Genomic DNA, 15,586 nt, shown 5'->3' with positions numbered 1-15,586 from the left:
CACAGCATGCTGGGCAAATCAGTTTTCAGCCAATAGAAAAATAAGATATTTCCCGCCAATTCTTTGTTTCCAAAATGGCGGCTCTTTAGCGTTGAATTTTGGTGAAATCTTGATGTTTTTTCCACTGATTTTTGTCGTTTGAAGCGAAAATGTTGCCTTTCGTGAATTCGAAAAGTTCATTAGCTAAGTTAGCAGAATGGAGTCCGTCGGATTGGCCAGAGTCCTTGCCAGAAATGAGGGTAATTCTTGAAATACCTTCACTCCTATCACAGGAATTTTTGCAACATTCAAGCTTTAATTTTTCTGTTTATACGATATTTAATCTCATTCTTTAGACGATCGACAATCTACTTAGATGTTCTATTTGCTACGAATTCTTTGATGTTGCGTTGATGATTCCCGATTGCTCCCACAACTGTAAGTTAAATTATTTAAAGACCATTGATTCAATTTGTTTCTTTTTTGTTTATTTTTTTTTTCGAGAAGTACAGGGCTAGTATTCTTCCTGGGTGTAAATCCCTGAGGAATTTTCCGTGTCTTTTATAAGTCTCTGGCCAAACAGTGGAGCTGTGCCACGTGATTATTTCCAGTGGATGTTTATTACACATACGATTTTTTACTACGATGGAATATTGTACTTCAGGCCCCGGTTGTTCAACGGCAGCACTAAAACATGGAATCCGGAATCCGGAAACGGAAACGGAATCATGGAAACGGAAACGGAAACGGATACGGAATCTGTGAAAGAAGGTTCCAAGCGATCGATTTGAAAAAATATATATTAGCAATGACAATAAAATAAATAAACAGATAAAAAAAAAGACACAAATGAATAAATTAGCTGAGAACAGAAGAGGAGACTGCTGTATCACTAGAGGAGTCGATTCCGGTGAAAAGACGCTTGATACCACTATTGGCAATAAATGCAAATTCTCATGGGACAGCAAAGCGAGGAGAAAAACGTTACTGACAAAAACTAGTGCCATTTTAGAAAAAGGTAAGTTATATGGAGACAGACTTCGTTTGAATCGTCAGAGGCGTCGTTTATATAACTGAAAGGCGTCGCCGTCAAGTTTTTCTTAGTGTCTTTTCTGGGTTGTCTTCAACAGTGTTCAGTTTTATTTATCAAGACAACTTACTCAAGAGAACCATGGCATTGTGGAGTCCAAAGAGAAGAGAGAATTGTGCATGCATTTGCTTGATTCCGCAACCGATTACATCAAAATAATGCACCATGTTTAATAAGCCTCTTCAACAAAAATACGGACATCCACGTAAACTCAATTACCGGTACACCAGTATTCCATCAGTATTCAGCTTGGCGAAAAAGTTGAACTTATTGCTAAAACACCGGAACTGTGGTCACGTCACCGGTCGGTCATGTTTGGCGTATTCAGTTTGGGGACAATCACGTGGTGTGGTCTGAGGCTAACTACTACTATTCTTGACAATTAGCCACAAAAGTAATATTTCACTGTATTATTCAACCCATGAACTTGTGAATAAAAATTACTCGTAAAATTACTTTGATCGGCCTTGCAGTGCAGTAACCCACACTACGGCAAACCTTATCAAGACACAATAACAAGAATATACCGTAAATTTCTGAAAATAAGCCCAGGGGCTTATATTTTTCAAAGGCCCTTTTTGGGGGGCTTATTTTTGGAGGGGCTTATACATGGAGGGGCTTATTTTCGGAATTTTACGGTATTTAAGGGAACTGCCAAGAAAACTAAGACAAATTCTCTTTGGATTGTACTAAATTGTGTAATGTGAAATTCTTTAATTTTCTATCATTGATATTTGATTCCGTATTCCGTTTCTGTTTCCATTTCCGTTTCCGTTTCCGTGATTCCGTTTCCGGATTCCGGATTCCGTCTTTTAGTGCTGCCCGTTGTTCAAACGTTCGATAGCGCTATCCACTGGATAAAAATCTATCTAGTGGATAAAGTGGATAATGCAATTGGTTCCCCTAACACTGATCCGCTGGATAGTGATTTATCCAGTGGATAGCGCTATCCAACGTTTGAACAACTGGGGCCTGTTCTGTTGTCGTAGTCATGTGATGGAAGATCAAAACTTGCGTGATCAGATAACAAGTGATAGAGGGTACAAAAGAATGTGATCAGTTTCAGTTTAAATTATTTTTATTTAGCCAAAATATAATACAATACAGGAATACATATCTGAATTGTAAATAGGTAAGGGAGCCCAGAAGAAACCACAAGGCTTATGAAGTCCGGGCTCCCCAGTCCCAAAGAAATAAGTAAAAGGAAATTCGCGGAGGGATACGTTGAAAAAAAAAATTGTGTTCTGAGCATTCCATTCATTCTTAGTGGGAGTCCAAATGACCTCTTGCAATCAGGGATAAAATTGTTGAGACATGGTAACTTTGGAGAGCAAAACAGTATATACCTGTCCTGCCCATCCCCCCTCCATTCAAAGTTGGGGTGTTGTTGTTTTCTACAGGTAGCTCGAACAGCGGCTCAACACAATTCCATGGGGGGACCGAAGAGGGGGGGGGGGGTACTCCTGGGAATTCTTGGTGGGGTTGTGCTGCCCGGTTCTCTAAATCCTGACCCTATTTCAGACCAAAAAATGTTATTTCCTAGACCCGTTTTCAGACCAGACCTCTAAAATCCATACCCGTTTTCAGACCTGGCCTTTAGGCAGAAATTATGTTATCATTAATTAGATTAGAGCACAAACAAAAAAATTCTTCAAACCCATTTCGAATTCGTGTACTTCTCTTTCTTTCTTACTCATTTGGAATTGAAACGATTAATACGTTCATACGCTCCCGTAGTTCCCTCAAAAACCATACCTGATTCCAAACCAAAATGGGCAAAGTGTATACCCGTTTTCAGACCAAAACGGTGCAAAAACCCTACCTGATGGGGGGGCACATACCTATATAGCTTGTATAACTTTATAGCTTTTTAAGTCAGCAAAATGTCATAGAGGGCCTTTAGGGCAAGGGGTCTCAACTAGTTTTCTTGCTGATTGTGTTTACATTTGTGCCAAGCATGCCAAATAGCAACCTGGAGACTAGAATAAGTGCAGGCTCCTCTTGTCACCCCCAGTTAATATTGCAACCTATTTTTCAGATTGTTCTCTGTGTATCAGAAGATCTCTGAGCTATGAACCACAGTGTCCAACATGTTCTCTTGTAAGTCATTGATTTTCTCTGTTATAAATAGCTGGTTAACAATAATGTGACAAATACTAGTCTAAAAGCCAAATTTTATTTCATCTTGTCATATAATGATCACCCCCAAGTATATCTGCTTAACAGTGAATGCGTACATATACAAAGCCTCCATTTTTGCGGGAAAAATATACCATTGCACAGGCTAAGTATGGGAGTTGCATGCTCTGGATTTTAGCATCCTACTAAAGAGCAGTAGGGGCCAACTCTAGGTAGGTGTCTTATAGAGTTTGCCATGAAGAGAGAGTTGACCATAATGAGGGACAAAAGTGTTAGGACACTTCCATAAAATGACCCCTTTTTATAGTGGACATATCTATCCCCTCCCCCCAAAATTAATGTTGTATTTTAGACCCATGACAGGGGCAGATCCAGACCTTCAGGTTGGGGGGGGGGCTGGTCATCCAGACCCTGAGTTAGAGGGAGGGGGGTCTCAAAAAAATTTTTTTTCAGCCCCTCGGGCCTCAATTTGGTCTAAAAATAAGGGAGGTCCTGGGTCCCCCATGCCCCTACCCTAGATCCACCACTGCTTAAGTCTTTCTTTCACTACAAATAATGTTGATTTTGGGGGGGAGGCAGGGTACTTACAGCATTTAAACAGAATGAAATATTACATGAATGAAATTGTTGATAAAATTGTTATTTTAGACAAGTGAGTCACTACTTTTGTCCTTGATTGTAGGTACATGTAGCTAATGGACATTTGGGGAGATAAACATACAACAAGCGAAAAGAACATCTCCCCTGGAGGCTGGTCAAGTGCTAATTTGCAAGTTTTTTGTTCTCTTTCAGAAACTGAATTCTCCAACTTTAAAAAATAACAGAGTATTAGATGAATTGGTGCAAAACTTCATAAAAGTCAGGTATATTGTGTTCTTTCTGTTATGTATAATAAAAGTTAAGGCAGGTTTCAGGTAGAAATTTACTTTGATTTGCTTAATGTAATAATATTCCTATAATATCTGTTCCAGGACAAAACTGTTAGAATTAGTGACTAGTAGCAGCATAGAAAAATCTCCATCAGTGACTGCGGGCACAGTTGCCAAAGAAGGAGAAGAAGTGAATAAGAAAAGCAAACTAACGAGCACAAAAAGAAGAAAGGTACATTATTTTATCGGAATGACAAGAATAAGAGTTTGAAATAGACTCTTCCACATTTTATTTAACTTTTGACCTGGACCAGTTAGACATACATGAAGCTCCACACAGCAGCGAAAATTTATAGACGTTTGTATGGTGGGGGACAAGTTTATGCCCCTCACCATATAAATATCTGTAAAATCTCTTCGTTAGTTTTCAACAAATCACTAATTTGAAGGCGCTCTTTCCAGTGGTGTTGATTTTCCCTAACTTGTCTATGTCGAAAGTTAAAAAAAAAAACTGTTGAAAGGTCTTTTAACACTGGAAAAAGGATGGACTGAAAGGAAATAGAACGAACTATATTGGAGCTGGGAGAAAATAGGATGGGAACTGAAAGAGAGGTAGAACATAGGAGAAAGGGAATCGGAAAAGATGGTCTTTAGAAAGTGGAAAGTGGAAAGTGGAAGAAAGAGAAGTAGAAACTGGGAAAAAGGGGAGGAAAACTGAAAAAAAAAAAAGTAGAAAAACTGGGAGAAAACAGATGGGAATTTGGTGGAAAGTGGTAAAAACTTATGGAAAGGGATGAGAAATATGGGAATAGATGAGTGTGGGAGAAAAGGATTGGAACTGGGATAAGAAAAGGAGTTTTAAGGGGGGCTTCAAAGCAAGATTTCTTATTGAGTGCTAGGAAAGAAGTGGTTAATTTGTTAATGAATGGAAATTTAAGTTTTTTTTATTATACATGGCAGGATCATGGAAGATCTCAAAGGAGCTCCAAGTCTTCAAGTCCGGATACAAAGAGGCAAAAGCTTGATGAGGGGAAAGAGAGCATCTCAAATTCAGAGGAAACTACTGAAAACAATCTGAGGACAACAGCAGAGTCTTGCAGTAATACAAATACAGAAGTGATTGTCATCAATGCAGAGGAGAGTTGTCATGAACAAGCTGCCTCTGAGATGCAGCCAATGACTGTGGATGAAGATATGTTGGAAAAACAGACACCACAGCAACAGACAGATTCTGATGTTGGTAAGTGGTCAACTATCTGCGGTCTTCAATGAAGTTTTTCCAGTGAAGAAGTTTGTAGGAAAAAGCCCTTAATGTCATGTGCTAAACTGCTAATTTCTCCTCCTGAATTGCCTGATATTTTCTTGTGAAACTAAAGGAGAATATCCTCAATATCCACGTACAAATTCTCCAGACTAATCTGCTTGATAAAAGATCAAAACAACCCCCTAATTAACAAACATTTTGGCAATTCTCATAACTTTTTCTCTTGTTATGTATTGATAATTATTGTTAGGAGTAAGTTGATGTTGTTCATATACATGTGCTAGCCCTCTTGGGCCAAGTGTTAAACATAACATCAAGAGTCACTTAGATCTTTATTCCACATATCCCTCCTTTTATAACTGAGGGGGTGTTTACATGGGAAAACTCGCACCGGCGCGAGTTTCATACCGCGATGAAATTTTTATTTTGTATCGTGTTTACACCATGACTCGGTCATTTCATATCTCGTTATTTGAAGGTGCACTTTATGTTGATAAATACATGTGTGATTCAAAATTGCAAACATTACGCATGCACTACCAGTTCCAGTCTACCAGCAGACCGATTTCACACCGAAACGAGCGGTTGTTTCACGTTTACATGATACTGTTGCAAGATTTCGTACCAGAGTGAAATTCTCACTCTGGTACAACAACCGGGGTGAACTCATGCCGGAGTGACTCGCGCCGGCATTAATGAAACCAACAATAATATTTATATCCATAACATTAGATAATGATATACATGATATACTTTGTTGGTTGAACATATTTTTAGCTGAATGCCCAGTTTGTGGTGACATGGTTCCTCACAAAAGAATCAATGCACATCTTGATACTTGCCTTACCAGAACAGAAAAGAAAAGTTCGCTACGGAGGTTTGTACAATAATTTACTTTGTTAGATTCCTCTTTTAGAGGAAATTAACGCTCGCACAGTTTGCATAAAAAGTGGTGTTCAATATCCTGGGGCTTTTTTTTTTGCGATCGGAGAAGTGAATTCTGTTCTTAACTTGCCTGGCAAGCAAGATGGAATTTTGGGGGAATTCAAATTAAAAAACTACTTTAAGACAAATATTGTTAGAATTCGTGATTAATTCAGGCAGGTCAAAGGTGAAGGTGATTTGACAAATGGTTATAAGTGAAAAAATTACATTTATTATTACAATAAATATATAAAGCAAGTAATTTATTGACTTATGGTTTAATTAACCAATAAATGATATTGAACAGAAAATGACTCAACTAGCTTCAAAACACAACTTATTTTCGGTGAAATTCTCAGGAGCAAATGGGTTAATAATATTAATTATTAACCCTGCTTGTATTGCGAGTCTTTTCAAAAAGCCACTGGCTCTCTGTGATTTGTAAAAATGTTTCTAACCTTGCGTTATAAAATAATAATGAAAAGCAGAAAGACATCCAAGGAACCCAAGACTATATGTAGTACATCAGCTAAAAGGAAACATACTCCACGTGTGGAATCTAAGGATTATGAAGCTGTTTCAAGTGATGATGCATCATCAAGCTCATTGGATCAACAACCTTGTTCATCAAAGGCCAGGGGTTCATCCAGTTTGGCAGTAAAAGGCTCAAATGCACTTATGTAAGTTTAGTCCCAAGTTTGCTTTCATTACAGACAGGATTTTGTCTATAGACTAAAAGTTAGCGCTACCTTGAACAGCAAAATAAACAGGAAAACACTGCTCAGTAGCTGTAGCTATATATAGCTTTCATTCAAATTGTCACTCTTTAGAATAATTTATTTGTCCACTGACTCATTCATCGAGTTTGGCTGTAAAAGGCTCCAATTCACTTACGTCAGTTTACTCCGAAATTTTACTAATACAAGTAATACAAGTCTTGTATTACAGACGTAATACAAGTCTTGTATTACAGACAGAATTTTGTCTATAGACTCAAAGTTAGAGCTACCTTGCACAGTAAAATAAACAACACCCTAGGAAAATACTGCTCCGTAGCTTTCATTTTAATGATCACATTTTAGGATTTCATCCATAGACTCAAAAGTAATGTACAACATAATATTGAAACAGCACCACAGGAAAGTATACTACTTGGTAGTTTTCGTTTGAATGGTCACACATTCAATTTGTCCACAAACTCAAAAGTTAGAAACACCTTGTAAAACATAATAAATTCTACCATAGGAAAGTACTACTCAGTAGCTTTCATTTAAATGGTCGCACTTCAAGATTTCATCCACAGACTCAAACGGTAAAGCTACCCTGCACAGCATAATAAACATTATGTCACGGTAACAATAACCCTTTTGGAGTTCACATCAAAATTAAGAACCACCCAGCACAGTTTTTTGAACTTGGAAGGTACTAAGGATGGGCATTAACTTTTTTAACTTGCATATATAGCCAGACAGTGCAAAAGAGGAAACCTCTTCCAAAGCTGGTGTACAGTGTAATGCCAGAGAAGGAACTACGACAGAGATTGAAAGAGTGGAATTTATCAACAAAAGGAGATAAAGCAGTCAGTATAAACTTTTTTCCACATTATTACAGTGTAGACAGTTTTCCTTTATAAGATAAACGCGCTCAAGAGCTAGAGGCCCACACGGCTGCAGCGTATACCAGTTTCTGTAGCATGAAGCAAGCCTGGGAGTATTGCTACTCCCCCTGGACGTGATGCTAGTCCATCGCAGGGTTACCCCCCAGCAGCATGTCACCGGTCACATTTATAACCCTGGGTGAGGAGAGACAAAGTGGAGTAAAGTTCCTTGTCTAAGGAAACAACGCAACAAGGAAACAACGCAACGGGTGAGGCTTGAACCCTGGACCTCCAGATCTAAATTCAAGGTGTTAACCTCTCAACCACACTCGCCTCTTACTGTTTTTTTCCTTTATGTTACTGTAAAATTATACTGCTTTAGGCCTCAGCTCTAGTAGTACCTGTCGGTCTCTGGAGTCTTCCTTTTGCCTCTGAGTGATAAAGAAATGCGGGAAGTTTTAGTTGTCCTTTCTGTAGCCTGCAGTCCAGGTGTATTCTATGGCCCAGGGAGTGCTCAATTATTTCTTGCAGTTTCCATCTTTGATTTTGAAAGCAGATGAAATTAATTTGGGGAGAGTAGAAAGTGGGTTGAGATAATTTGAAAGGCTAAGTTAGCCCTGCCCCTTGCCATATCTCACGAATGCACCACGTCATGGGACAAATTCTACTTCTTGTCACACTACCCCCCAGGGTTATCAGAAAGTTTTGAAGTAGACGGCTGAGTTGTCAGAGTAAGCGGCCAGTCCAGGGATATTTTATTTAAAAAACGCCATCCATAAAGAAATGCCAAGCAGAGTAGCTGGCAAATACTAACCAAGTAGATGGTGATTTTTGCCAACCCTGCCCCCACTCCCACCCAGGGTTTTCAATAGTATTTTAAGTAGGTGACAAAAGCTTTGGAGTAGGTGGAGAAGAAAAAACCTTGCCACAAAGGCACGAGTTTCTGGAAATTTTTTTTTGACATTTGGGCTTCTTAGAATTGAATTCCAGCAAAAATTAGAGTGTTTGAACAGAACACAGACATCATTAAATTTTCATTTTATTTTTTTTTTATTCAGTGACAGCACATGCATACTCTATTTAAACTGGGGTAATTTCCAAAGAAAAGTAGGCGGCGAGTTCACGTGAAATTGTTGGTGAATTTTGCCGGCCACTGGCCCTTATTGATAACCCTGCCCACCCCAAATAAAAAGGCTAAACTTTAGGCTAGGTTTATCTTTAAAAGCCTGAATTGTACTTTTTCCATTCCAGAGTCTTGTTAAAAGGCATCAAGATTTTGTGTTGCTTTATAATGCAGAGTGTGATTCAATTAAGCCAAAGTCAGGTATGGATGATTGTTACAAAAGATTTTTTGTAAATAACTAAATAATTTGAATTATTTTTAATTTTGTATGATGGGCAACATAATTGAGTAATTAACAATTATTCCTTGAGCTAGAATGGGCTCTGAGTCAGAGGCCATGAGGGCGAGAGGAATAATTATTGTTTTAGTAAAACCCAACTAGTTGGTCAAAAATATTGAGAATAAAAAATTTTAGCTGGTTAAAGCTAGACTGTAATCCTTATATGCCGCCAAAAAGCCCGCACTTTTCGCTACCAGTGGGCTATAACATATAGCCTAGTGGTAGCTCATCCAATCAGAATGCAGCATTGATAATAGACCACTAACTGGATTTTACTAAACAGTGATATTTCACCTCTTTTGCAGCTGCTCAAATTGCCAAAGAAGTTGAAAAAGCGGAGAGAATAAGAGCTAAAGAGGCCTCCTCCCTCAATGAACCTTCAACATCAACTGTATGTACATGCAGTAGTATCTGAATTGGGCAAACTTTCCTCACTGTAATCATAAATATTCGTTATTGGCAGAGTTTGATACAGTGTTGAATTCCTAAAAAAGTATTCAATTTCTAGGCCTGGAAAAAGTTTGGAAAATAGAGATTAAGTCTTGAAAAAATGGTAAAAAGTCTTTTACTTTTACTTTTTTATAGTTACAACAAGTGCTTTATAAGACAAATTTTTTTGTGCTGATCAAATCTTATTCAATCTGGCCTGTACATTTGCAGCACATCACGGAAAAAGCCTTGTTCCATCATATTTTTTACCGTCTCTATTGATCACTTATTTGATAACTTTGAGTTTTTGGAAAAACTCTAGAAAAAGTCTCGAATTTGTATCCAAAAATGTGTATGAACCTTGTATTTGTAAAAGCTGAAGAATTTTTGAAGCAACAATTAAAAATTTCTTTTAATCATAATTTTTTTTACTTTGGGATTTTTACCAAGTAGGGTGCAACACGCTTAGCTTTGTCTGTGATGCAGTAATAATTTGCCAAAGAAGTGAAAGAGCTCAAAAATGGAGTAGGTCAAGTAGAGCTACTACATGGTTCCAGTAATCAACTCCAGTATAAATTTGTTTCAACAGGGTCTTCGTTTTGAGAAAAACCAGACTGAAGATGATATGGATAAAGTGCGTCAAAAATACTGTGAGTTGGCATCACGAGAACTCTCAAGCTCTTGACTTGAGCATGGGGTTTGGGGAAGGGAGATGGAAATGTCCCTACAACTCCCCCCCCCCCCCATATCCATCGATATGTCAACTGACCCTTGGCCTCCATCAGTTGACACCCCCTATAAGACACTAGATCTGTCAGCACTAGGTAACTGGGCCATGTAGTAGAGTATTACTGTGAGGTGATTAAGGAAGGATGCACTTCTTAAAGTTCTCTTGTTGGGTAGCAAACAGAAAGCTAGCTTGTAGAAAGACAACACAAAACCCTGCCTAAACAATAATGTAATGCAAGGACTTGCCCTCTTGTAATAAATTTATTACTGTTGCTTTATCTTCCAGTGAAAGAACATGAGCGTGAATTTGACAAGTTAATCAGTGATGTAAAAAATAGGCAACGAGGCAAGAGAAAGAAAACTGCAAAAGAAATTCCAGGTTAGTAGGGACATGCGAAGAGAAAATACTTGTTTTTCCTTTGTGTTATTGGAGAAAGCTAGAATCTTAAGGTTATTTATTTAAATCTTCTTGTAAATAAATCACCATAGTTGGAAGTTTCTATTTTTTTCCTCAGGTAGTGAAAGCCTTTCAGTTTCGAAAAAGTGTGAACCTGGTGAAAAATCGGCAAAAGATGAAAATGATGAGAGTTGTATCACAAAGCATGATGACATTGATGCAGAGAAGACAATTGCAAATCTTGAAAAAGGCCCCTCAAGTTTTATGGCAAATAATAAAGATTCCTCAACGCTTGACCAGTCCAAGAGTTCATCTATTATTCCTGAACCACCTTCATCCCCAAGCCTCATTTCACTGCCAGATGAAGAAGATGAGTTAACTCCTTCACTAGGATTGGAGAACGATGATTTGGTAATTGTTGCTTATACATTCCTTAAGTAGTCTCTAATGGGGAATGGCCAACTGACGGCTTAACCCTTTAAACCCTAAGGTCAAAATTTGAATTCTCATTTGTTGCCCCTATTTGTTTCCTACAGAAGTAGTGGGGAGAAGTTGATAAAATATCAATATTAATAGAGGTGAAGCCAATAAACCAAATCATTGGGACCTCAAAGAAGGAAACCGTAACCTCTTAATAAAGGCCCCTTCATACACGTACAGTTAAACCTGTATTTAGTGAACCTGTTAAAAACTTCCACCCTCAAAGTTGATCACAGAGATGTTGTGATTCAGTTTTGTCCATGGTTTAAGTATTTTTTTTTTCTTTGTTTCAAACTCGTTATCATACACTACTTTTAACCCAAAAATAATGGAAAAGGATAAAAATAGAACCACAACACAGACATGAAAAAATGTCTAATAATTTGAGTAATCGAAAAAAGACTCTGAGGCAATTTTTTGATCCCTTAGGACTGTAAAGATGAGGATTCCAGAGATCTAAATATTATTCCAGAAAGGTATTGTTTTATAACATGATCAGGGTGCAAGGAAAATCATTTTTACAGCTTGCCATTCGGGCAAGCTGAAGCTAGCACTTACTAGCCCAGATGTCATTTCAACTAGCCCCAAAAACTTTTTGTTCTTCTGTTATCCGAACTCCTCATAAAACATCACTTGCCCGTTGGGCAAGTTAAAAACAGAATTCACTAGCCCGATAGCAAAATCCACTAGCCCCGGGCTATCGGACACTACTTTCTTTCCACGGTGATGATATAGCTGTGTAAGTTGATGTTTGAAATATTTATTAAGCCCGTTTGTGGGTCAATCCAGATTGTCCCCGCGGGCGGCAACAAAGGGACGGGAGGTTTTGGATGGGGATTCAAAGTCCTACCTTACGTCCTCGCCGTGACCCCTGGGCAATGCCGAAGAGGGCTCAGTCGCTAACTGGGTCTTCTGATGCCGCTAACAAGACAATAATGCCGCAACTGAGGGCCAATCTCCCCTTTTGCGTAACATTGGATTACGAAAGCAGAAATCTTAATTTAAATGCATGTGGCTAACCTAGGTTAACCTTTAGGCAGTGCTGCAGTGATTTCTGGGTACCTCTAAGCCCAGTCAAATCAGGCAAATCTCAAATCCACAGACAAATTATTACCATTGCTGTTTGCAGCTTAGTTGTCTCACACAAAATTGTAGCATTCCATACATTTAGCAGTACTCATGCTAACATCACCACTGATGTCAATGTGCCAATCAGAAGAACAATGATTCTTGAAACAAGATTCAGTTGTTTTATGCGTTACACATTTGAATAATGAATTAATTTAAAACAATGTTTGTAAACAGTGAGTATCACTAATTCTGGTGTTCAGTCTTCTGAGTTTCACAGTAAAAAGCCTCTGCAACAGTAAATACAGTCAACTCTCTCTAAGACGGACACCTTTGGGACCGGCACTAGCTGTCCGTCTTAGAGAGAGTCAAATAGAGGGAGGAAAGAAAGGCAGGGACCAACTCTAAGTGTCCGTTTTACAGAGGTGTCCATCTTATAGAGGTGTCCGATAAGAGAGAGTCGACTGTATACAAAAAAAGATGGAACACGTCCAGAATTCATTCCTCTTTCTCCAAAATAATATGCAAAGTCTGACTCTATCTTTCCTCCTGCTTGACTTTCAGCCCTGTTATAAAAGTAGGAAGAGCTGAGGATGCAAACGTTAACACGCACACTGCGGCAAGTGACAGTGATGAGGAGTTCCAGCTTCATGCATCAGTTAGCAGCAAAAGAATAAAGTCAAACTTATTCTGATCAAACGACAAGGTTTCCAAAAGACCGGTATTCAAAACACTTCTGGCAAATATATTTGTAAGTGGGAATAAAAATTGTATTAAAATGGCTGCAAAAACTTTTTTTCTGAAATATGTCTGTCCAGGTCAGCCGTGTATTCAGACAAATCAGCTTGGTTGGTCAGCCATATGTTATTATTGACTTTAAGTATAAAAAGTACTATACATAGCTAGATCTTCACCTTCAAAATGATTATCTTTAGTGATATTTGAACCGTCAAGTCATCGCATCCAACTGCAGAAAGAATTTTGTTGAACATTTGTCACATTTTAGTGTGACGTTGTCAACTGACCAACTGGTATTTGCAGCTCTGTGTAACAGAAAATTAAACCATTTTTATAGACCCACCAGTTTTAGATCCAAATGATAGAGATTTAATATGCAACTGAAGGAAAGTAAAGAAAATAAATTTGTTGTCGTTCAAATTGCATCCTTGGTTTTCTTTTTGAATGACAATGTATACCGATCTTCATGAAAAAAAAGGAAAGTATAATAAGATTGGAAGCAAGGATAAATCACATCATGCTGATTGCAACTTTCCATGGTGCACCATGTAAATTCAGCATTGAAAATGTAATGTCAATATTATCAGTAAGTGAAAGTGGCGTCATGAATGTAACCATGTATATACCTATAAATAATCATCATTCAATTTTAACTCAAGTGAAGCAATTAAATATATTATTTTTATACATTGTACTCACTATCTGTTTTCTCCTTGGTCAACAACATAAAGTTAATTTTGGGAATCAGCACATCCTGTCAAACTGTGTTCTACACAACATTCTGTATTTGGTTATTTTCTTCAACTGCATGCTATAACAATAGTAGATTCGGTTTTGTGATAACTGGAGTAACAAAGGTTGAGTAAGTGTTACAACACTTAACAAGACCTTGATTTTATTGGATATAACAAAAACCTGATCTAATAAAATTTGTTGTTTACTGTTTTTCATTATAAGTTTACACTTTGAACTTGAAATTCAAGGTTGCTCGTAGAAGACAGTTTATTTTGGGTCTTAGAGGAAAACAAAACCCAAGACCTTCCAAAAAGTTCATGTCTTAACAGTCAGACAGCAGAAATCCAGGTTAGGTTAATTTCCAATAATTTTTTATTATTTTTCCACAAATAAATTTACATGAAGTGGAGACAGAATAGAAGAATACACTAAAAATAAACAGCAAAACACATTAACATTACAATAGTTACATGTATAGAATGACTGCTTATGTAAAAAAGTGTAAGAATAAGACTAGGAACTTTTGAGACCAAAAATGTAAGATATGTCTGATAGCGCGTATACAACATGGCCAACAGTCCTCAAGAAATTCAAAAAGAATTTTCACAATGTTGATTGTGTCTGAGTTTACAATGTGAAACCTGCAAGCTTAAGCTGGTGATGATTCGGTTGTCATTAAGAACATGCTCATGCAAGTTGTATGAAATGTGGTGCAACTTGATGGTTGACTTTGGGAAATTAAAGCAAATATTGCACCAGAGTCTTACAAAAAAGGTACTGACATTGAAGAAAATTTACACTTTGTGGTACTAGGTGCAATGAGAAGCATTTGAAAGAGTGTATAAAGAGACATTGTTACACCCGCTGTTTGCAGTGAAATCAGACAAAAACATAAACACCAACAACATTCCTTGAATGGGAATTTTAACATCTGATACCCTTTACCAAGAGGCCAAAAAACCACCAAAACTTAAGCTTTTTGGCTAAGGAACACAGAATCAACCATGAGCAAGAACAATATGATATGGCACTTATGCATGTGCATTTTTGTTAGAATTCTATTCACTATTTATGCAAATAACAGTGACGATATAAAGAAGGAATATGCTGTACAAGTTAGTATGTTACACTAAAAACACTTTTTTTCCCACCAAAGATGAGAACGTTGTTTGCTGAAGATAACAGTGAATATCATACTAGCGGCACGCAGCGGCAACTATTTGCGCTCCGAACATGAATGCTTTCATGGTCTAAACATTACACACCTATGTATGTCAAATCACTTGATGTCTAAGCCAGTTTTGATAATTTGCCACATTGTGAATGATCTTGAAACCTATTTAATATCTGAAAATTAATCTAAAAACAATTGATTTTTTAAACCTATGGTAATTTTAAAAAATTATTGCTATTTTGCAGCTTTGCAGCTATGGAACAAGCTTTTTACCATATTTTTTGTTGTTGTTGAACAAACAAAAATGCCCAGACAGTGATAAAATATACAAAGCCCTTCCTTTTAACATTGTTGCACAGGTAGCCCAAGCTCTGTATCCCAGCCCTTATAATGTATCTATTTATATTATGTAATGAATTACATGTGTTCACTGCAGGTGAACCTCTTCACAATACGACACCCTGGAGATAGAGGAAAATTCGGATATCTTCATCTAAACTCTCCACACTGATCTCATACATTTCCCTAAGAATTAGTTAAGAGAATTTGATAAAAGATCAAAGCATTTCTG

The 15,586-nt window shown here is 37.6% G+C and overlaps 1 protein-coding gene across 1 annotated transcript; it reads left to right on the top strand.

Annotated features, from left to right (window-relative positions):
- Positions 1–40: 40 nt before the first annotated feature.
- Positions 41–13,800, top strand: LOC140922770 (E3 ubiquitin-protein ligase RAD18-like). Its single transcript, XM_073372794.1, has 16 exons — positions 41–239; positions 336–417; positions 3,108–3,169; positions 4,001–4,071; positions 4,180–4,309; positions 5,038–5,317; positions 6,119–6,218; positions 6,751–6,945; positions 7,730–7,844; positions 9,114–9,186; positions 9,571–9,656; positions 10,284–10,344; positions 10,710–10,802; positions 10,939–11,231; positions 11,730–11,776; positions 12,933–13,800. Exons 1-16 carry the CDS (start codon positions 150–152, stop codon positions 13,060–13,062), a joined length of 1,908 nt encoding a protein of 635 aa, XP_073228895.1. The 5' UTR covers positions 41–149; the 3' UTR covers positions 13,063–13,800.
- The last annotated feature ends 1,786 nt before the right edge of the window (positions 13,801–15,586 follow it).

Source organism: Porites lutea, chromosome 13, assembly GCF_958299795.1.
Source record: "Porites lutea chromosome 13, jaPorLute2.1, whole genome shotgun sequence".
In the NCBI taxonomy this organism is placed as follows: domain Eukaryota; kingdom Metazoa; phylum Cnidaria; class Anthozoa; order Scleractinia; family Poritidae; genus Porites; species Porites lutea.
This window is presented reverse-complemented; position numbering and strand designations above follow the sequence as displayed.